This window comes from Adiantum capillus-veneris, chromosome 23 (genome assembly GCF_014529385.1).
Source record: "Adiantum capillus-veneris isolate H3 chromosome 23, ASM1452938v2, whole genome shotgun sequence".
In the NCBI taxonomy this organism is placed as follows: Eukaryota; Viridiplantae; Streptophyta; class Polypodiopsida; order Polypodiales; family Pteridaceae; genus Adiantum; species Adiantum capillus-veneris.
The window spans coordinates 27,353,003-27,376,914 of NC_140953.1; the positions used below are offsets into that span (position 1 = coordinate 27,353,003).

General features: G+C 40.6%; 1 protein-coding gene across 1 annotated transcript; it reads left to right on the top strand.

The window, feature by feature from the left end:
* Positions 1-18,160: 18,160 nt before the first annotated feature.
* Positions 18,161-22,130, top strand: LOC147427551 (uncharacterized). Its single transcript, XM_086497294.1, has 5 exons — positions 18,161-18,375; positions 18,603-18,892; positions 19,091-20,312; positions 20,565-20,624; positions 20,716-22,130. Exons 1-5 carry the CDS (start codon positions 18,247-18,249, stop codon positions 21,907-21,909), a joined length of 2,895 nt encoding a protein of 964 aa, XP_086353420.1. The 5' UTR covers positions 18,161-18,246; the 3' UTR covers positions 21,910-22,130.
* Positions 22,131-23,912: the final 1,782 nt, after the last annotated feature.

The window sequence follows — 23,912 nt, forward strand, 5'->3', positions numbered from 1 at the left end:
TTTTATGGTCAATACTCACTTAAAACTCTCAAGATAGTCCTTGACAAGACCACTTTGGCTTAGTGCAACTTATCCCCTTTTTACCCTTGATCAGGTCTATTAGAAGATAAGTCTTTGTGACTTTTTGATCTTTGGAAACTGGTCTTGGGGTACCCTAAAAGTTAGGATTTAGGAAACCTGAAAAAGGTGTGTCCTATTGGCTGCAAGCTTTCTACCTAGCTATACCTGATTCAATTTGGAGTTGTGTATCAAAAGTTAGAGCAATTTTAGTGAACTGCACTTGAAACAACACTCAAGACACGGCCAAGACACATGAACTTTGGCTTGTATCTTGGTCTCTAGAAGGTATTTTTAGCTCAAACTTGAGATTTTTGATGTTCTCAAGTATGTCTACAAGATCATCAAGTCAGATACCCTCACTATGCTGACGTTACATGGATCGCGATCCATGTTCCTCTATTAAAAGTTTTTCTTTAAATTTTCCCAAATTTTGCTCTGTGTGTAGACAAGGTCATATGTAGGCTTTGTACCAATTTTAATCAAATTCTAAGGTTGAGGTACATGGATCGCGATCCATGTTCAACCACATTGATGTTGATCTCTTGGCAGCTTGTTGCACTAGTGCTATGTGCACAAGCTAAATCTCAAATCTTTTTGGATTTGGAGTTGTTTTGACAGGTCAAATGTCCAACACTAGGTCTGCACAGTGGTTTTCTGTTTGTCACTTGTTTTGATCCCTTTTGACCCAAATTTGCTCAATTTTTTTATCAAAACTAGACTTGGAGATGTGTTTCCTTGTGTATGCACTACTGATCTGGAAAGTTTCAGGTCAAGCTATCACTATGGGTACATGGATCGCGATCCATGTTTGGATCCCAAATTAACTTTTTTTGGTACCATAAGAATCATTAGTAGATTATATGGTATCAAATTTTTTTTAAAATGGACCTCTGGATTGAAAGTTAGGTCAATTCTGGCACTTTTTCCGAGTACTTGGCAGTTCTGGGCTTTTGGTCTGGTATTTGATATCCAAATTTAGTTTTTGATATCCAAATTTAGTTTTGAAAAGACCACGAGACTCCCTGTGATGTCCTCTAGCTATGGTGCAAGTTTGGTATCAGTTTGTAAATGAGGAACATGGATCGTGATCCATGTACCTCTGTGTCAGATTGCACTAAAACTTCGCATACAACTTCCCCTTGGTTCACTGATCCCTGCTGTATGATTTTTGTATGATTTGGAATTGTTTAGGTCATGCAAAAGTCAATCCTAGGTCTGTTTTAGGGTTTCCACCTTGAACTGTTTTTGACACTTTTAATGATTTTTTTGGACTTTCTGGGACAATGCTTCTTTGGGGACTTTTGTTTACAATGGTCTTTGCTACAGACTCGAAAAGTTTTTGTCCAAAAATTTCTCAAGGGTACATGGATTTCGATCCATGTCCCATCAATTTTGGACTTGATCTTTGGTGTGCTGATAGCTTGTGATGTTTGTAGCCTAATCATCCACAGATTTTTGAATTTGGATCAGTTTTGTCCAACCAAAACTGACTTCTACAGTCTACTGTGGCGGTTTTGACAATGTTCTATGTTTGGCTCTTTTGACCAACTTTTATAAATTTTTTGGCAATAATTATTTGGGCAAAGTGTTTGTTTATGGCTCAGCTACCTACTGCTCAAATCTTAGCCAAAATTTTTGATGAGGTACATGAATCAGGATCCATGTTCCATCACATTTGAACACCAAGTTGTTCTGATGATTACTTGTAGTGTCAATGTCTATTCCACCGCTTCTTTTTTAATTTGGACAAATTTTTTCCTGTCAAAAGTGAGTTGTTTTTTTCTTCCCTATGGTTTTTGGTTATCTAGCAGAATTTTAGTGTTTTGATCAACTTTCTACAATTTTTTGTTATGGTCCCTTTTGGCAAAGTTGTTCCACTAGTTATTAGGGATGTACTTTTCAAATATCAGTCCCAAATGTCAAAAGGTACATGGATCACAATCTATGTTTGACATCATTTTTTCATGAATTTTGTTTTGTTGATTCTCTATTCGTTGTAGAAGCCAAATCTCACCCCTTTTTGGATTTGGATACAAAAAAGTTGAAAAATCCCAAATTTTGTGTTTGAAATGCCTGTTTTGCTATTTTGCCCCTAACAAACAATCTTGATGTGATTTTTGAGTTTCTCTTTCAAGAAAACTTGATGAGAGCAATGTCCCACTGATACACAATGTCAGTAGTCACTTTTTTGTCAAAATGCTATGTGGGGTACATGGATCGCGATCCATGTTCCTCCAATGAATCTGCCCAAACTTTCCAGATTTCTTCTAGAGAGTCTGCTGATGCCCTTGATCCACAAATTTTTGAATTTGGATCACTTTTGAGGTCTCTACCATCAAAATTTCAAAATTTTAGAGTTATGGTCATTTTCGCTAAAATATGGTTTTCATTCTTTCTTCCCTCAAATTTTTAGCCCAAATTTGATGGTGGTGGTTTCTACTTATCCTACTAAGTACTGAAATGAAACATGAAACAAAACAAACTAAACGATACAGAAAAAAGTCAAAACGGAAAACAGTACAACACTCTGAAAGCATAGAGAAAATCGAAGAATGAAATGCTTTTGGCTATCTCACTCACAACCCTCTTTACCTCTCAAGAATAGACCTAGAAAGTCCTCAAATTCTAGACTCTATCAAGCACTAAACCCCTTGTCTAGCTGCTTCACTGCTAAGGTGTAAATGGAATGGAGAGACAAATCTTTGAAAAAGAATGCTCTAAATACGCACTAGATCACTCACCATCTAAGGATCAAATCCCCAGCAGCAGCGCCAATGTCAGCGGATCACCACGATGGACGTCTGTATCATAGCAATCTTGCACTAACATAATGTCAATACTCAGGGAAGTGACTCGGATGGGGCACGGAGACTCTTTGAGATCATCAATTTCAAGACGTGAACCTGTACAAGCAAACACACCAACTCAAAAGGCAAACCAACACTCAATGATCATGGAAATCTATGTATGTCCTTTCTCATAGCTCTAGGTCATCACGCCATTTCGACACTCAAACGGACTCGAAATGCAACAAAACTTGAGGAGGAGGTCTAGGACACCTAGGGGCACTAGCCTACCAAGTCTGGTCGCAATCTGACAAGGTACCAAAGTCACAATCCATCATGAAAAATGTCCTCGCCCTATGGTCTAGGAACACTCTCCTATGGTCAATACGACTAAAAACAATGATTTAATCAGTCAAATTTGAAGATTAGGCTCACTAATGCGGATTTAGGAACCACAACAAAACTGAACAATACTTACACTATGAAAGAGCAAAGAGAGAGGAACACAATGCAAGTTTCGCATTCAAAAATTGATTACCCAATCGTTAGAAAAGTTGATTATAAGTTGGAGCAGCTTCGTCGCTTGAGCGTACATTTTTTGAGCCTCTTTCTTCTCTAAAGGTAAGGCTCCTTTTACATTAAGGTTATTGACATTTATACCTAGGGCATTCTAAATGGCCACTGGCCAATTCACATGGACTTGTACAATTGTCATGGCAGAATTACAACTCAGGGAATTGACGTGCTACTCTAGAATCAGGATTTACATAGAGTATCACTACACTAGCTCGGCAAAATAATAGACTAAAAATGTGGTTCTGACTACGTGTCCGGCCAGGTGGACGCTCGTTCGGTCAATCCTCAAACAATAAGCGAGTCATCAACAAAGAGCTTCACTAGGGGTTGGTCTTGACCACGCAAGGTCAACCCCTGGATCTCCCCTTTTGTAGCACTTGCTTCTAACATGGTGATTAGAGGATGAAAGCCGATGGAAAATAATAGTGGGCTAAAAGGCATCCCTACTTGATAGATATTTTGACTTTGAATGAGCCCACAATTCTATTGACTGGATGCCAATGCCAAGAGTGTGCACCAATTGACACAGCCGCAACCCAAAGCCCAACGATTTCATGACAGCTTCAATGAATGACCAAGTGATCCGGTCATACACTTGAGATCTAGCTGAAGGAGGACACACTCTTGCTTAGTAGATGTAGCATACTCGATGCCAACCATTGTTGCAAATATGTTGTCATAAATTGTCCTTCCTTTTATAAATCCATGTTGATGGGGGGTGATGGCTGTGTCAAGGAGGGGAGAAATCCTCACGGTGATAGTTTCAACAATGATTTTATATGCCAATGACATCATAGTGATGGGCCACTAGTGTTTGAACTGAGAGAAATTTTTTTCCTTTGGTATAGGTTTAATAAGGCCCCTTTTGACGCTCGAATCCAAAGCTTCTTTAATAAGGGCTTGGTTAGCCATACCTGTGACCAAGGATTTGAGATCCTCCCAAATTATTATGAAGAACTAAGTAGTCAACCCATCCCATCCCGGGGATTTCTTGCTGCCTAATGTTTGTAATTCCAATGCACATTCCTCCTCGATGAAAGCCTCCTCGAGCAAGTTGGCTTTCGATTATGAGATAGTTTTGACACTCTTGAGAAAAGTTGTTGTGGCTTCATATATGTCTTTGGAGCAAGCTTCAAGTTGGCCTATAGTCTGAGACAGATGATCCAGATGATCCAGCACCATCTTAGCCATTTCAACTTCATCCTACATTGTATTATTGTCCCCATTTGTTAGCAATTGTACAAGGCCCCACTCCACTTAACTTTTAGGGCCTTGAAGAAATGAGCTTGATTGGCATCCTCGGCTATAGACAGGTCTCTTTAGATAAAAATCTTGCCTTCCTAACCTCCTAAAGTTCTTGATCATCCAAACCTAATTTTACTTCCAGCCATCTCTTGTACTCTGCGTCGATGGGCAACCCTGCCCTTTTTTTTTTGTTAGAAGATCAACTTCCTCTTTATGTTTCTTCAGTTGCTCCTCTCAGGCATTCTTCATCCATCGGCGTGAGCTTTTTGTATGCTCTTTGAAAAAATCTCCCAAGCTTTGGAGTTAGCTAAATCAACATCTTTTTTAAGCTTGTGTAAAGCTTTTTTGGTCGAGCTTAGGAATAGCGGGTCTTTACGATGGTGTTCAAAACGTTTTAAGACATATGTTAAGCTTTTAGCTATACTTGCACGTTGCTATGATGGATTCCTAAGAATCCAATTTTCCAGAATGATTATATTGGGTTCTTTGTGTATATTATTTTTTGCATGCATGACGTGGAAAAGGTACATGGATCACGATCTATGTTGGGTCATTGTTTAGGCTAGGACTTTGTGGGTATGTTCCTATAGCCTATCCTAGCACACTGGTGAAATATTTTCAAACTCAAATCTAATTTCACCAAGTTTATCCAATTTTCTAGTTTATGGCCTTGTTTTTTTGACTTTGACCATATCTATTTTTTGACCCCACTTTGATGCATTCTTGTGGTGAATAGGTATTGGTTTTTGTTATTTTGATGCTCGAATGATGAACAACACCTCTGCATCTACTTGTCCTTGAAATCCCACTGCAATCTAACTCAGCTAATCCTTCTATACTTGTTGTCAAAGTTCATGCTTTTGCTAAGCATTTGTTGGTTAAACTTTGTCTCTTTGAGCACAATAATATTTCCAAACTCCACCTTGAGGTCATCTTGTTCCAAAACTCTGACTAGTGACACTTTAAGACTTTGGAGTTGCAAAGTCTTGAAGTCTTAACCAATCTTGCACAATTTCCTTATTACTTGATGCTTTTGACACTTAGATACACTTGAGAACCAAAATTTGGTAGTTTTGCACTTGGGCATCATGGATCGCGACCATGTTTGGAACCCATTTTACACAAAACTTGTGGGGAAGTATCTGGGCATGTTTATAAAGGAATTGGTGACCAAATTTTGAGGTTTTGAAACATTTTCCTTTGCCTTGGTAAAAAATGACCATTTGCGGACTAATTTCCTAAGAATTTGGGGTTTTTAGGTCTTATGGTGTCCATTTTCTTCCAAAGTCAAGGGTTGACTTTCCCAAGGCCTTATCTGATTGTTGGAGACTTCTAGTCCCATTCTAAGATGTTGGAAGCATGGATCATAATCCATGTTGGAGTAGCTTTTTTCACTCTTTATGCAAAAGTCATCAGGCACGATCTTGGGCATGCTACAAGAGGAAAAAAAATTACTAATGGAGGTTGGGGAACATGGATCATGATCCATGTTCCACCACCAAACTTGTCTATGGTGATATGGCCTAGAAGCCCTTGGCTTGAGGGGTATCTTGGCCAAATCTTATTGAGTTTGGAGTAGTTTTACCCCCTCTTCTAGCCTCAGACAATCTGCAAAAATCTCTTATTGGATTTGATTGATGTGGATTGTCTTGTGTTTTGTGTGTTGTGTTGCTTACATACTATTGAGCTCAAGCCCTTGTCAATATACGCGTGGGAACATCTTCCTTGGAGCATGCAGATAAACTACACTTATTTTAAAAGAGTGTATGGAAAGTCTCTTTTATATATTGTAAGGCTCTTCTTTTTTTTCCGAGAAAAAGATCCTTCTATTAGTTAATGAAAACTGCCCGTAGGGCTACAACCACCTCTGCAAGAGAGGGCTACAACAAACATGATGGGGAGACTCTCCCAATGAAAGAACAACATATATACAATGAGGCTAAATTAAGAGATGGGAGGAGGGAAGAGCCACACAGTTGGTCGGTAGTGCCATCTGAGCACACCCTGGACACTGGTGAAGAAAGGCCCAGGGCTCCAGAGTCGAACTATAAGAAGACGTCAAAACCGAGAGTTAGCACAACAACAAAAGGAGGCAGAACTAAAAGAAAGGTCTCCGTCAGGACAAGAGCCTGCTGACTTACATACGGCTCCTGAACATTTTAAATCTTATACCACGGGGGAGCGAAAGGTTGTGTATGCCAAGGCCCAACAAATACCTACCAATGAAAGCAGTGGAGTCTATGATGGTCCAGCGGTAGTTAAAGAGATAGAATTAGCAGAACCAGGTGAGGAGTCTAAACTAGTATTTATTGCTCAAGACCTTACCGAAACTGAGGAGGCTGTACTTAAGGAGCTCCTCAAGGAATACAAGGATATCTTTGCTTGGACATATCATGACATGAAGGGCGTTCCACCTTCTGTGGTGCAACATACAATTCCCATGATCAACACTGCTAAACCCGTCCAGCAACGACCCTATCCAATGAATCCTAAGTACGCCAAAATTGTACAAGAGGAGATTGAAAAACTTATCCAATGTGGATTCATATACCCTATTGAGCACTCAGAATGGGTTTCTCCAATAGTCATTGTGCCAAAAAAGAATGGGAAACTAAGAGTGTGCGTGGACCTCAAGAAAGTTAATGCAGCCACTAGGAGAGATCATTATCCCTTGCCATATTCAGAACATGTGCTTGAAAGAGTTGCGGGCAAGGAGGCTTATAGCTTTTTAGATGGGTACTCTGGTTACAATCAAATCACAATTGCATTAGAGGACCAAGCTAAAACTACTTTTATCACAGAGTTTGGAGTGTTTGCATTTCGTGTCATGGGTTTTGGCTTAACGAATGCCCCTGCTACATTCCAACGATTAATAAACACTGCGTTTAAAGAATTTCTAAGGGAGTTTTGTGAAGCTTTCCTAGACGACCTTTGTGTTTATTCTTCTTGGGAGAAGCATTTGTTATATCTACGAAAAATATTTGAAAGGTGCAGATTTTATCGCATCTCATTGAACCCTTTCAAATGCCAATTTTGGGTTAAGCATGGAGTCATTCTAGGGCATATAGTGTCCAAGAATGGGATATCCACAGATGAGAGTAAGATTAAAGCCATTGCTGATGTGCCACCACCTACGAACTATAAAGGAGTTCAAAGATTTATGGGCCATGTTGGTTATTATCGAAGATTTATTTTAAACTTTGCTGAGATAGCGCGTCCATTGTACAAGCTTCTTATCGAGTTTCACTGGACGGAAGAATATCATCAATCTTATGAGTTATTAAAGAAGGCCCTAACAAGTGCTCCAATCCTGCGAACACCCGATTGGAATGTACCTTTTCATGTGCATATTGATGCATCAAATTTTGCTATTGGGTGTGTTCTAACTCAACCAGGAGAACATAAATTGGACTACCCTATTAGCTTTGCAAGTCGCCAATTAAATGATGCCGAGATGAACTACACTACTACAGAGCGCGAAGGTCTAGCTATGATTTACGCTGTAAAGAAATTTCGCTATTACCTTCTTGCTACCAAGTTTGTGTTTTATGTTGATCATCAAGCATTGCTATATTTGGTAAACAAGCCGTGTTCCACAGGTCGAATTACACGATGGTTGTTAATTCTTCTTGAGTTTGACTTCACCGTTGTTGTGAGGCCTAGGAGGAAACATGTCATGGCGGATCATTTATCTCGTATCCCTAATAGCAAAGCTCCTACGAGGGTTGATGATGAATTGCCTGATACTCCTTTGTTCATTGTTGAGACAATGCCTGAATGGAGTGAAAAGATTGTTAACTTCTTAGTTAATGGTTTTCCACCCAAAGAACAGCGAAAAGATATAGCTCGAAACTTAATCAAGGAATGCGAACCCTATTGCTTACTGGCTGGAACTCTCTATAAGAGAGGAAAAGATGATTTTCTTAGACGCTGTGCCCGCGAGGATGAGTATTTATATATTCTACAAGAGGCACACATGGGCGTAGCTGGTGGTCACTTTTCAGGAAAGTTGACTGCCCGAAAGATCTTACAGTCAAGCTATTGGTGGCCCACTCAGTTTAAGGATGCATCACTTTTTGCAAAGGGATCTGATGAATGCCAACGCTTCAACAAGCCACAAAGAAGGGATAGGATGCCTCTACATCCCATCAAGGTAACCCAACCATTTGAAAAGTGGGGCTTAGACTTTGTAGGACCGATTAGTCCGGCTGCACGTAACACACAATCACGATATATCATTGTCGCTACCGACTATGTAACCAAATGGGCTGAAGCAAAAGCAACACAAAAGGCGGATGCAAAAACAACAGCTAAGTTCCTCTTTGAGAACATTATCACACGTTTTGGATGCCCCTTTGAACTTGTGAGTGACAATGGAACTCATTTTATAAATGAAGTAATAAAAGAAATCACATCAAACTTCATGATATCTCACCACAAGTCTACACCCTATTATCCCCAAGCAAATGGCCAAGCTGAGAGTACCAACAAAAATCTCATCTCCATTTTGACAAAGACAGTCGAGGCTCATCGCACTGATTGGGACCTAAAGCTTACATCAGCTTTATGGGATTATCGTACTACGTATAAAGTTGCTATTAATTGCACACCGTTTAAGATGGTGTATGGCCAAGAAGCAGTTATGCCATGGCAGTTTGTCATTCCTAGTCTTCGAGTAGCTTCTCAAGAAGGGTGGGATGGTAACCCCTTAGTGGAGCAATTATATATCCTGGAAAGGCTAGATGAAGAAAGGCAATTAGCTGTGCGAAATGCTCTAGTGGAGAAAGAAGTGGTTTGATAGCCATTTAAAGGATAAAGACATCAAGGTTGGTGATAAAGTTCTTATGTACGGGGTACGTAATGAAAAGAAGAAATTGAAATACGCTGGTAAGGGACCATATCGAGTGTGTGAAATTACTCCACAAGGTACCATTCGTGTGGAGACTCTAGATGGAGTTGAAACCATTGGATTCCTTAATGGGAGTAAATTCAAAATATATTATGATCCTCTAAGCCAGGAAGAGTTGCAAGCCATCCATCAAAAGAAGGCTGCCAAGGAACAAGCAGAGCTTAAAAAAATCCAAGCAAGAGATGAGGCTCGAGAACGACAACAACGTCTTAGACGCCAACGAGAGGCTAATATGGGAATCACGCAAGAATTTTTTGAGGACACAGATGAAGACTCATTAGAATCTGAGCCACCCCTACGATATCCAATTGAGCTAAATAGCCCCTATGGGAAAGTACTATACAATCCCTTATTAGATACGGGAGCTAAACACAATTTGTTATCCTATGGAGTTTGGTGTCAATTAGGGAAACCGACCCTATCCCCGAGTACGATGCAAGTCAAGGGCATTAATAAAAAGAAAACTGCTATTCTTGGAGTCCTTCAGACCCCTGTTGTCTATGACAATGGAAGCATAGTGCAGAGGTTTCTAGTCATGCCCGCGGGAGCTATGGAAGGCAACGTAAACCTGGGACGCACGTGGATGTTGGCAACCAAATACACTATTGATTGGGATACTGGTAGTGTCACGACGCGACCACCAACTCTTACCCCTATCATTCAAGCAAAGTCACCTACGTTGCAAACTCTAGCAAAGTTGAAGGATAGCCAACATTCACAAGCCAAGGTGGTTAACTCGTCTTTGCCGGTTACCCATGAATCTAGCACTTCAACACTTGTAGTTGCAGCAAGCAGTAATATTGCAAGTACTCAACCTGCACGACCTAAGAGTACATATCAATGGGTCCCCAAGGCCTTACTTCCAACTACCTCAACCCTCCCATCCATTCCAAGAAAACATTTCCTGGGAAAACCAAAAGCGCGCCCTAGGAGAGTCAAGACCAAATCACGATGGATTCCAAAACAGCTATTAGAAGCCCAAGGCTACTATGATGGAAATGAGCAAATTTGGGTACGTAAACGTAAAATGTGTCCTTCCCTATCGACAACAAACCCATATGAGTCAAACAGTGTAACGCTAAAGCCAATGGCAAACCGTGGGAAGGGAAAGATCACAGAATGCTACACACCTAGTCCAGAGCTAGTTTGGGCTCCAAGGCAAAACCAATTTATTCCACCTAGCTCAGGAAGGGGGGAGTTCCATGAAGCTTCTAGCTCCTCATGTAATACATCCATAGAGGTAAAAGCTTCTACATAGCCTCCATCTATAGTAATGCACCTCCATGAAGCTACAAAAGAATCCACACCTCCCAGTGTTCAAGAATCACCTGATGAACCACTTCAAGTTCGATCCTGGGAGAGTACCTTACCACCCTTGCAACTTGACGAGGCACCTAGGGTAATAGAAAACTACTGGCAAAAATCCTCACCTATTACCAACTGGAAAAATTGGTTTCAAAGGGTGACGACATCATTTCAAACGGTATGATCTACCCAAGGAAGGGGGGAGTGTTTGTGGACATCCATCATTCACTTGCTTCCCTCTCAACCTTTCTCCCTGACCCCTTAATCTCCGATCTTAGGGAATGTATATATAAAGCCTTATACTCACAAAAACAAGATAAAAAAGTAAAAGAGCAAGAGCCATAACACAAATCATAAAAACAAATTATGCACAAGAATACGACCCTTGTAATATTTGCACTCTAACCATCATCTATTTGCGTATACAGATATGGCTAGTACGCTAGAGTCATCCACTCCTGCCTTGGGTGAGAGGTACCCTCGTTACTTTTCACAAATATTTCACATGGTCTTTCTAGTGCTTGCATGTGAATGGGATTTGATAGGTACGCTAGCATGTGAGAGGAATTTTGAGGAGTTAGAATGGCTGATACGTCTCTTGACCACGTCTGATCCATACTTAGTAGAGAGCGTTTCTCCCATTGCACAAGCCTACCCTTTTGACCAAGATGACTATAGGCGTCTAGTGACCTTCTTAGTAAACATGGGCACCTATGATGAAGAAGAAAATTTACACGACTACACGGATGGCACATATGGTCTCATGGATGATGACTTTGTTTATCTCGACGACGAGGATAGGGGTTTAGCCTTAGGGTTTCCCCCCAACCTCTACAATATCCTATTCCGTTGACTCTCTAGGGGGAGTGCAAATAATTAGGTTAGGGTTCCTTATGTTTTTTGTTGTGTTCAATAAGTGTTGGTACCTTTTTTCACTAATGTGCCTCCTGGAGGTATTCCTTTTGTTTCCTAGTGTGTACAGGAGCGTGTTGCTATTGGTAGAATTTGGACCTTCATGGAATCTTTATCTCGACTCACTCTTCAAATCAAGCGCGACCATCGACACAAATAGGTGTTTCTTGTCCATTAGCATTGCCCCTTATCTTTTTTGCATCTATGATTGTCAACTGATATTTGTGATTGGTAGCCTAATATTCACCGCATTGGCTTAGTATCAAACATTTAATTCAATGTAATTTTTTGTCATAATCACTTGTCTAGGTTTAAAAATCAAGCAGTCCAACAAACTAGTTTGACCAAGTTAAGTGTTGAAATCTTCTCTTAATACCATGGGAAATGCCTTCCTAATAATTAATGGTTACTTAGGTTCTTAATCCGATTTAGGCAGCATTGTGTGAAATGTACTAGGGCTTTCTAGTGGGCTTGACCCTATTGACCTTTAGCTTAAGTATTATAAAGGGAGTTTACTAGTGTGATGAGCCTGGGGAGGTACATCAGTGTTATATGACCCCCCAAAGTTACAAAATTAAAATGCTGAAAATGAACAAACAAAAAATCAAAGTGCCACACTGTAAAATCTTAAGCTGGAAGAGAAATCTCAGCTTGATTTGGTACTTCACTCACATGTATTGCCTATGGTACTAGAGCCCTAGAGGTTCCCAGTATGGGCGCTTTTACTTGAAAAGCAAAAAACCCAAGGCATACAAAATAAGCGCACACATCAAAATTGAATCACTGTGAAAAGACTTTGGGGGGTCAAAGAAAAAGTAATTAGTCAGGCGATGATTTCATGAGAAATTACTTTTATGGTAGCTTAACTACAAGGTCTTCTAGATATAGACTCTAGTCAGCCCTCGAACATGAATACTTGGCTCTCGCGATTAAACAACTTAATTGACCACAGAAAATTAAGAAGCTTACCCATGGTATTAATATTCGATCTCTAGTGCCTTTCGACCGTCAAATTAGCGACCCCAGACTTGTTTAATTTTTTTACCTTTACATCTGTTTATGCATTTGATTACATTGCAATTTAATGTTCATTGCTGACAAATTGTTTGAAATTCTTTTACCAATCAATTTGTCTACCTAAAACTGCATATGCTTTTTAATCACTTATGAGAATGCAATTACTGTGCCAATGTTGTTTGATTTTGCAGTGACTGAAGAAGGCTAAGGACATTCATCTCAAATGCTCTTCCACCTCGACGAACGAGCTTCAACTCAAATAGCTTCCGAGGACGGAATCTACATCAGGAAGGGGGGCATGTTAACCCTCACGGCTCACGGACACCCCATCACCTACGACGGACGTGTATTATGTATTTGGTAGAGTCAGGTACCGGGCTTGTCGGACCAATAGGAAAAGGGTAAGAGTCATCGCCGATGAGAGGCGCACTCTAACTGGGACATTCAAGGGATTAGTTGGCTAAGCATGGGCGCCCAAGTGTGAATGGGGTGAGCTCATATAAAAGCCAACTAAACCTAAAATTCACTCATTCTCCCATTTGTGCAATAGAAGAGTGCTCTTGCTCCATCTCCATCTCCATCTTCTTCTTCTTCACCTCCTTGTGTGTGTGTGTATGTGAGAGAGAGAGAGAGAGAGAGAGAGAGAGAGAGAGAGAGAGAGAGAGAGAGAGAGAGAGAGAGAGAGAGAGAGAGAGAGAGAGAGAGAGAGAGAGAGGGAGAGTGTGTGTGCGATCGAGCATTACGAAGGCACGACGGCGGCGAAGCGGTTGAGCGCAGCACGACTGCAGCTTCTTCTTCATCGCGGCGAGGAATCCACCACTTGAGCTTTGGTACTACTAGCCGCTGTTGTGGTCTACTGGTATGTATATGTATCTACGTGCTTGCGTACATATATATATGAGTGAGTAGAGAGAGAAAGCAAAGAGAAGGAGAGAGGACAATAAAGTACAATATGAGTAGATAATGAGCAATAGAGGGAGTTAAGGAGAAATATGAGGAGCTAAATCTCATATTTCTCTCTGTGATGTAGATGTCAGACAAGAGACCATCTGGTCGGGAGCAGCCATCTGGTTCTTCTTTTGGTTGGTTCACATCCAGGTGGGCTCCCACTCGGGGTGGACATCGCCTCTAGTGGACTCGAGCCTTGAAGCGGTGAGACCAAGCAAAGAAATTAAGATTATTTGTGGCTAGTTTTATGTGACCATGAGCGTTATAGGTTTCTCTTTGTTATTTGCAGGCATGGCCATCTTACAAGTACTCTACTCAGGTTCCTCCACCGGTGGTAGATCCAGACCTACAGCGGATGCTCTCATTATGGGACCAGTACTTCCGTTTGACGGAGGAATTGTTTGGCCGCTACACTCTTTCTCCTCAATCCACGCCATGGGGGAGTCAGTGAGGGACTTCTTCCATCCAAAGCCTCGCACCGATGGCACCTTAGTCTACGGCCCCTTCTTACCGTCCTACTTCCCTTCCATCATACGGTCCCACTCCCATGGCATCGCAAGGTCCCACGCCACTCCATTACACTATTGCTTTGCTCGAGCATTGTTGACGCAGTTCTTCTAGCAGCGTGTGTGGACATTGGTTTCGGGGGAATGAGCGCGGAGAGAGACGGAGCGACAAGGGCTCTTGTGGCTTTCCTTGTTTTGTTAGTGGGGGAGACGGAGTCCCCTATTTCAGAGCGTGTCCTCCTAGACACAGAGGATGAGGATATGAATGCACCTATGATAGATACGCAATGGTGCTACTATAGGGATAAGTATGGCGGGGAGATGGACTTCGATACAGCACACTGCAGGGCATTTCAACGCCATCTTTAGATTCTTATACATTCGACGTATAAGAATTGTTTTGTAAATTTTAGAGACCAGCTGTCCGATCATGCACGCTACATTGAGAACACGTTGCTTGCTATATTTCTAAATGCCCCCGATCAGCGTTTTCCACAACAGTCGTTGGAGGTCTACATATAAACATTTTTGAAAAATAGGTAGTCCAGTGTACGATGAGCAGCGGCCAACCAAGTTAGAGATTTAGACAAAAGCTATCACGATGGAAACATGGCAGATGTGGAGTGGGAGTGGGCAATGAAAGAAAAGAGCGATCAAGCTGCAATGTGATCATCCTACAGACAACAATGCGAACCTTGAGCTAGACAAACTCCCACGCACTCTGGCTTGGGAGGCAAAGCAACTTGGAAGGACAAATATGTAAGATTGGTTAGATTACAACCTAGATCCGTGATTAGAAATATTTTAGTTAATGATTTTTTGTTGTTATTGCTAACTTAGGAAAATATCACTCTTACTCGACCAACTAGAGAGATGATCAAGTTTCGGGAGCGGCATACAAAATTTGAAACTTGGTGATGGTTGTTGGAGAACAACCACATCTCTCGCGAGCAATTCGACTCAACGGTTGGATCTCTACTAGCGATAAATTTAAACAAATAATATTGTATCAATTGTTTTGATCTGTTGATTTGTTTAATTTGGTTTGGGTTAATGTAGAGTCAGGGCGTATTGGATTTGTTGGGCATATCTCACAATCATTGCATTTCAAGAGACGACATTTTGGATACGAAGTTCTTCAAGCACTTTTTGTGCTTTATGCATTTGGCATACATGTCAACCGAGGTAGTTCCAAGTACAACTGCCAAATGCCTTCAAGATGCAATCATAGATGATTGCATTTGGGGAGCCGTCCTCTCTTTGTACTAGGCTAAAAATAGCCTAGAGACTCTACGCCCTGCCTTTTGGTAGCTATATCTTGCGACCATATGACATTCCGGATAGGAATCTTGTCAAGCACTTTTTGTGCTTTATAAAGTACATCAAATTTGGTCGACCAAGGGTAGTGCCAAGCACAACTAGTAGATTCTTTCAAGATGTAAGTGTATGTAAATGCATTTGGAGAGATGCCCTCTCTTCGCATCTACTGAAAACAGCCAAAAGCTTCCTAGCCTTGCCCCTGTTGGGCATATCTTGCACTCGATGCACTCCAAGAGACAACATTCTGGACATGAATCTTTTCAAGGACTTGTTACGCTCGAACATGTACACCACTTTTGACATACATACTAAGTGTGTCATTTCTTTGGCATCCTCTATGTCTGTGACATTGACTATTATTCTACCAGACCTTATAACAACTCCTAAGGCAAAGAGTTGTGGTGATGCTACTTCACAAAGAGAGGTGATCCTTATTATTCATCACTTCTCTTTATGCTAATCAGATGAGCAAAGGCCATGCTATCCATATCACACTCTACATTGAAATTTCAGTTGACTTTGCAATAGTACCCCATCGGACAATGGTTAGATCAGTTGTTGCAATTACTATCTACTAGTGTTGACCCTATTGTTCTATCCTACCTTGCAAGTCTTCTTCTTTCATGTTAGGCCTTGATCTCTACCTTGGTCTAGCTACCTGCATTAACGCATTGCCATTAGATTCTTAGGGTGCTTGTTTGTGTGTTTGTAGATAAGGACTCTTATCAAGAGTGTATATTCACATTTTGACGTCTTTGTGGTTGTTGGTTTCACCTTATATCGACTTTCTTTATAGTATAAACCATGAGCAATCCTGCAATGCCCAATCTTGCAAACTTAGTCTCCATCAAGAAGATGATAATATTTAGCCATTTGATCAACAATTTTTTTTTATAAACCATGAGCAATCCTGCAATGCCCAATCTTGCAAACTCAGTCTCCATCAAGAAGATGATAATATTTATCCATTTGATCAACAATTTTTTTTATAAAAAGCCACATAATTGACTATGTTTTCAATTGATATATGCCTCAAGATCATGAAGCATATAAACTGCTACATATTTAGGCAGAGTGTGTTGATCTTGACACATTACACAAGCTCCAAGAGATAATTGATGACCTTACTCCAGATCCTAGAAGAATTATCCTCAGCCTAACATGTAATTGGTCGTTCATTGCTGATGAAGCTAGATCGAGCGGCAGTCAATTCACATGTGTGAGGGCATATTGGAAAGCTAGCTCGCCATAAAGCATGTTTCCATTCGAGTGGGAGGCATTGGACGTGTTCAGGAAACTGTGTTTCTCCTTGTGAGTTATGCCTTCACTCTCGTGAGTTATACCTTCATGTTTAGCTCCATCACGGGTGCCCTTTTCTTCTCTTATGATTTGGTTGTAGCCTCCTCCTTCTCTTTCGCTTGTTCTATGCACACCCCCTTCTGCTTTCAATGGGCTTTGTTCTCTTGCTGCTTCTTTGCGCTTTCACTCTTTGCCTTTTTTTCTAGTTTCTTCTTCTCTCCCTTTCTTGCTTGTTGTTTAGTTCCTAACCTTTCATGGGCTTGCTGCTGTAGCAGAACACTGCGTACCAGTTCATTCAACCGTTGTTGATTCTCTCTCTCTCTCTCTCTCTCTCTCTCTCTCTCTCTCTCTCTCTCTCTCTCCACAAGTAGCGGACGTCGTGTCAATTTCTCAGAATTAGCTCACAACCTTTTGCCTTCTTTTGCCCCCTCTATTTTTCAATAATTAACTCACTCCAATGAGGTGGTGCCAAGTGGCATAAGTCTTCTTGCAGTGTTCTCATAAACAATACTAGACAATCAAGGTAAAAAACCTTTTGTGTTGTCTTATAGCTTTTTCTTGCGGCTTCAAAAAAATCCCTCCCAAAGATGCTCCCAAAACATCAATGGCCTGAGCACAAGCACACAAATGGAATTTGGAGTTAGCCGAAGTATCCGGGCAAAGAATTTAAAGACTGTAGTTTTAGAAGATGTACATATTTTGTGCCCATGTATGCTTGTGCCCATAAAAAAAAGAGAAAAACCATACGTGCATGTATGGCAAATAGGCACCTCTCTCCACAATGGCAATAATGCCATAGGAAACGTGCCCTTCTCCCGCCACTTTTATTGTCTCCAGTGTTGGAGGGACAAAATAATATTGTAGTTACAATATAGAGACAAATTAATTGTATTTAGAAAGACGGTTCTCGTTGCAAGGTTTTCATTCTACAGTTTGCTTCACTCATTCGTGCTGCTACGATGCTTGCAGAATTCCCAAGGTAAATATATTGTTGTATGGGCTTCAGGGACTCCTCATGATTGGTGCTGAAGTATCAAGTGCAATCGACTCTTCTGGTACTAATGAGGGCCCTGTCCTGCAGGAGCCGGATATCATCAGATGCTCCTCTCTCTCTATCTCTCTCTCCCTCTCCCTGTGCTGAAGTATCAAGTGCAATCGACTCTTTTGGTACTAATGAGGGCCCTGTCCTGCAGGAGCCGGATATCATCAGATGCGTTAATTGAGAGGAGAGGAAGCATCAGCGCGCCTCGACAAGCTGCCATTCTTCACAGTATTATAACAGGCGCCCCCCTCTCCTCTCTCTCTATCTCTCTCTGCCTCTCCCTGTGCCCTTAATAATAATAAGATAAGAGACTAATTACTAATGGCAGCAGCGCCTGCTAAACGAAGTGTTTCCGACATGGTCAGTTCTGCTGAAGGCGATTATGCAATGGTCATCTCCAACATCTGGGGTGCTCCTACACTCCTAAAGTGCATCCTTTCCTTCGGCAAGGTAGCAGCTTCCACTTTTAATTTCATTCCTTCTAATTCCACTCTTCACTGCAAGTTGCTCATGCGGGAGGCGGCGGGAGAGGCCGGGAGGGTTGTTCAATCCCCTGCCGGCCGGCCCCACTAGCTAGGTGCAGCAGCACAGCACGGCCTGATCGCCCGCAGAAGCTCATGCAGCTGCTATCCCCATCAATTTAATGTTGAAAACTTCTTGTATTGTAATTTACCCAGGCGCTTGATTCCATCGATCCCGCCACCGTGAATCGTGTGCTGCAAGACGTGGCCAAGGTTTCGGGCAATGTACCTTTGATCGGAGTGGGCCTTTCATCGCTCGCCCTCATAATAAGTGCCATCGCCATCTCGCAGGACAACAAGCAGAAGCGGGACAAGATAAGACAGCATGCTGAGTTTCTCTCCGAGAACCTTCACGTGCTTAAAGAAGATGAAATGGAGACCTTCGAGAGAGACATCTTCATCCTCTTACAGCAGGCCTGCATCTTGAAGAAGGATGAGGACAAGAGGTACCCTTTCTTTACATTTTACATTACATGGACTCAAAATGCTTCATATGGACTCAAAAAGTCGTTTTACTTTCCAACTTCATGTGTCTTTTCATTTCCTAAACTCACCGTTCACTTATGCATTTAAGATGTTTGGAAAGGATTTTTATTTTTCCAAGATTGGGAAGCCCTAATGAAACAAAGATGTGCTTGTAACAGAAAGCAATGCATCTTTCGATTGTGGTCATGTATAGGCGATGTTGCAACTGCACCATGCAATGTAGGAACCTTGACACATGTAGAAAACCAATTGAAGGTCATTCATACAAGGTTAGATACATTGATGAAGATTCGGCTAATCCACCTAAGCCCTAAGTATGCCCGACCGGTACAAGGTACGGGAAACTTTGTGGGCCTTGAGAGCCGTAGTAAAAAAATGATGGACTTCCTAGAGCAACCAGGAATCCGTGTGGTGGGCATCTATGGAATTGGAGGCATAGGAAAGACTACCCTCTTGCGACATGTGAAGAGGGAAATAGAAAGAAAAAAGAAGCACATTGTGGCCTATGTGGAGGTGGGTCAAAATCCAGCTTCCATCCTAGATATTCAACAAGAAATCTTATTGCAAATCTCTGAGCAATCCTTCAAGTTCCATGACGAAGAACATGGACGTGACTCTCTCCTCACATGCGCGAAACAAATCAAAGATAGAAACCACCAGGGGATTTGCCTGATCCTTGACAATGTTTGGAAAGATGAGCATCTCAGAAAGCTGTTGCCGGAAAACCTCATAGATTCTCTTCCACCTTCTAGCATTTTGATCATGTCTTCTCGCCCAAAGGAACAAGCAGAGACCTTTTGCAGGCTTGTCGGTGCAGAAGCCAACAATTGTATGCTCTATGAGCCACCACCTTTGGATACATTCGACGCAGAGCAATTGTTCAAGAAGAAGGCAGGAGCACACAACAAAGACTTTACAGAGGCAGAGTATGAGCTTGTGCGTCAAATTGTGCCTCTATGTGGAGGGTTACCCCTTGCACTTGAAGTCATAGGCTCTTACTTCAATAACAGGAACAATCGTACCCGGGATAAATGGGAGAATGCAAAGAGACGGATTAAGACCGCTGAGGATTCACCCTCTACGGGCGAGGAGAAGATCTTTGCACGCCTTGAGATGAGCTTGGATTTACAGACCCAGGATGTCCAACAACGATTTGTGGATGTGGCTTTGTTTTGGAAAGGCAAGCCATGGGCTGATGCTGAAGCTGCACTCACAAAAGAGAATTTGACACATCTTGAAGACCAGTCCTTAGTGGCTGAAGATGAGCTTCGTAAGACGGTGAAGGTGCATGACCTTATGGTGTCCCTTGCCATCAAACGGGCCAAATTAGAGAAGCCATCAATGTATGTGGTGAATGATAATGTATTACCACCTAGTGAGGTAAGCTCTCTCTCTCTCTCTCTCTCTCTCTCTCTCTCTCGATATATATATATATATATATTGGTCAGGTCAAATTGGTGGATTTGACACATCTTATGCTCAAATCTCACCTCTTGTTGGTAGATAGATCATTGTGCAATGTGGCCTCTTGTTAATTGTTTCCTATGTTGTTAAAAGGCTGACACTCTCTAGAAAATTTCTTCTTTCTTCTTCCCATAGATTTCTTGGAACTAAAACACGTCTCTCTTGCAGGAAGGGTTGTCAAGCACAAACATGAATGTGGATTTAATGGATCTTGCAAAAAAGACAAATGTAAACCTATTTATGTTGGAAAAATGTCACTTTGAACTTCTCTTTCCCATATCTTTCATGAAACTAATTACTTGAAATTTCTTATATGCAGATCAATCAATTGCGAGGGTTGTCATGCACAGACAAAATGGTGGATGCAAGTGATCTTGCAAAAATGAGCAATCTAAGATTTCTAATCCTAGACAATTGTCGCATACAAATGAGTTTTATGCAACAGAAATTTAATTTACACAAGATCTTTTGGCACATTACACAGAGATGGTTTCCACTCTTACTATATCTTATGATATCTTCCACAATCATAATTACTCTTGACCAATTCTCATATGCACTAATCTTCATACTCCTAGGTTTCCCTTTTCTCTTCCTCTATCACTTTTCTTCTCAAGATTCTCCTCCAACTTATTTAAGCAAAGATCTTACCTTTGTTACCTTGAATAACTGTGTAAACACAATAAGCCTTGCCAAATCCATAGGTACCTTGAGCAAGCTTCACTCTCTTAACTTGTCTCAAAACGAAGGCTTCTCTAATTTTCCAACATCCACCTTCTCCAAATTAACATCTCTCTGTTTTCTCGACCTCTCCAACTGTGAAGAAGTAACCAAATTGCCAGATGTAAGCAACATGAGATTCTTAGAAGTTCTCGATGTGTCTTCATGTAAACAGTTGCAAGAGCTGCCCAAGACTCTTGGTAAGCTAGAGAGGCTGAAGGAGCTTGATATAAGCAACTGCAATAAGTTGGTTCGCCTACCTGAAACCATTGGAGAATTGAAAACATTGGAGATCCTCAAGGCAAGAAATTGTGATTCACTAGGTAATATGCCAGAGTCTATGGAAAAACTATCTTCCCTTAGACATCTAGACTTGTCATGCAGTGATAAATTGACCTCACTACAACCCGCATTGTGCAAACTATCATCTTTGCAAAGCTTAGATATGTCTCGGTGCTCTAGCTTAAAGCAGCTACCAGCACAACTCGGAAATTTGAAATCTCTGCAAAGACTCATATTATCTCATTGTGAAAGTCTAGAGAGTCTACCCCAAACCATTGGCAGCTTGATTTCCCTCGAAGAACTTGATCTCTCATCATGTGTTGAGTTGAAAGAGTTACCAAATAGCTTCGTTTACTTGAAGTCCTTAAGAACCCTCAACATAAGTTCTTGCCACACGCTACAAACGATTTCAAACTTTTCCTCTATTTTTCCTCAATCGTTAAAGGTTGTGATAGGGTTCCCCAAAATTTCTATGACACATCCACCCAACATTGAAACCTTCATCCACTAGCTATCCATCTACATACTCATGTTTGCAAAATAGTAGTTGCCAGTACCACCTAAAGCATCTACATCCTGTTGCTCTCTATTTTATTTGGCAATGATGCTCACTTAGGACCGTTGGGACACTTTTTCCCTCTTTCATGTATATATACCTAGTCGTTTTTCTACTGGGGTCTTGTATTTGGCACACTTATTATAATACATCTTTTGGTTTGTGTGTTGAGAGCTTCCTATTCTTCTTCTTGTGGAGTGTGTTCATATTTACAAACCTAACCCTAAACCCAACAATTGGTATGAGAACAAGATTATTTCCTTTCAGCTAAGTGTCAAATGTATAGTTGATAAAACATCAAAAGTGTTATTACTTTTCTAAATGCCTTGGTAGATCTTGAGGTCGAATGATTAAAAGATATTCAATGATTTTGTGAATGTCCATTATATAAAAAAGGAGAGTAGTTGTATTAATTAGAAATTTACTTGTAGGATGAGCCACTTTAGTTCCAAATTAATATTCGTTTGTAGCAAATGTAAGAGAACTCACTTTAGAACCTTAAGAGGAAAATAATTATGCCTGATGGGTGTTTCTATGGGATCTAACAAATTAAGTTCTCTTGTTGGAATTTTTGCACCATCAATACCACACGTTTTCATGAATTTTGGCATCCCTCATAACAAAGTTGTAGTCTTTTGTATAAAAATTGGATGGTAGCTAAAAGGATTATTCGTGGGAAAATAAAAATTGGATGGTAGCATGTGAGAGTGACCAATAGCATAGGTCCCCAATATATTGACAAGCTATTGTGCACACCCTAAAGCACTAGATTGCACCCTAAAGCAATCTATGAGATGTTTTCAATAAGCTGTAGTTCATGATCGTTCTATCTTTTCCTTTGAAAGTGTTACAATGGAAAACTAAAAATGCCTTAGAAAATAAAATAGTAAATATATAACATGATATTTATATCATCAGTCTCTCTCATTGTCCCTTATATTGAGATGCTATTTCTTTCTTTGCTTATATATTTTACTGAATTGGATGAAGCCTAGTTAAATTATCTCTAGCTTTTATATAATATAATATTATAATATAATAGTTTTTTGTCACTATTCTCTTTTATAATTGCATTTTGGCATAAACATAGCAATTGCTTGTTGTATATATAATAGCATTTGCTTGCACATTGTCAGTGTTGAGTACAAAAAAATCTCTACATGTGTCTATTGAGAGATCGAGACAACATGTTCCTAAGCTATTCAATTTTTCTCACACACACACATATTAATCAACCTCTCACTATCTCTCCTAAAACCAAGTACACACAAATAGACAAGGACACCATACACACCCACGCACATGGAATAGACTTGATATTGATAGCTTGTAAGAGAAGGCGATGTAAATAGAATTTTTGCACACACAGCTTAGCATAAGAGTTGAGTGAGGAGAATCTTGCACAAGTATGGCCTAACATTGTAGACCCCAAACTCCATTGGACCTATCGTGGAGTTGAATATTTAAGTTTATTATCAACCTATTTTAGGTGCCAAGTATTTAAGGCCCCTCTTTACACTTTAGTCAATGAGTGGTGGCTATCAATTACTACATGACCCTTTATAGGGTGGGTTCTCATTAGATATTTACAATGAAATCATATTGGATTATTGGAAAAAATAACAACACTGTGCATATATATAAAAATCCAAAGATATTATTTGGCACCTTTCTCTAAGTTCCCATAGTTCCAATCTACACAACATCAATTCACTATTAGTAAAAATAAAAATTAGCAACATAATAAACCATTACATGATAAATGTCATGTGACAGTGGTAAACTTACAAATATCAATGGGTACAAAGCAATGAGAAATTACTTTGAGATTTTATGTTTAACTTAAATCAACCAACTTTAATCAATTGAACATAAAGCGTATTCGCCTCTCTATGTACATAACTTTGTGTGTATATGTGTGTGCATATGAGAGAGAGAGAGAGAGAGAGAGAGAGAGA

Coding starts and splice junctions, on each gene's coding strand:
- LOC147427551 (XM_086497294.1), top strand. CDS start 18,247: ATGGCAGCAGCGCCTGCTAAACGAAGTGTTTCCGACATGGTCAGTTCT. Junction 18,376..18,602: donor GCATCCTTTCCTTCGGCAAG/GTAGCAGCTTCC, acceptor TAATTTACCCAG/GCGCTTGATTCCATCGATCC. Junction 18,893..19,090: donor AAGAAGGATGAGGACAAGAG/GTACCCTTTCTT, acceptor TGCTTGTAACAG/AAAGCAATGCATCTTTCGAT.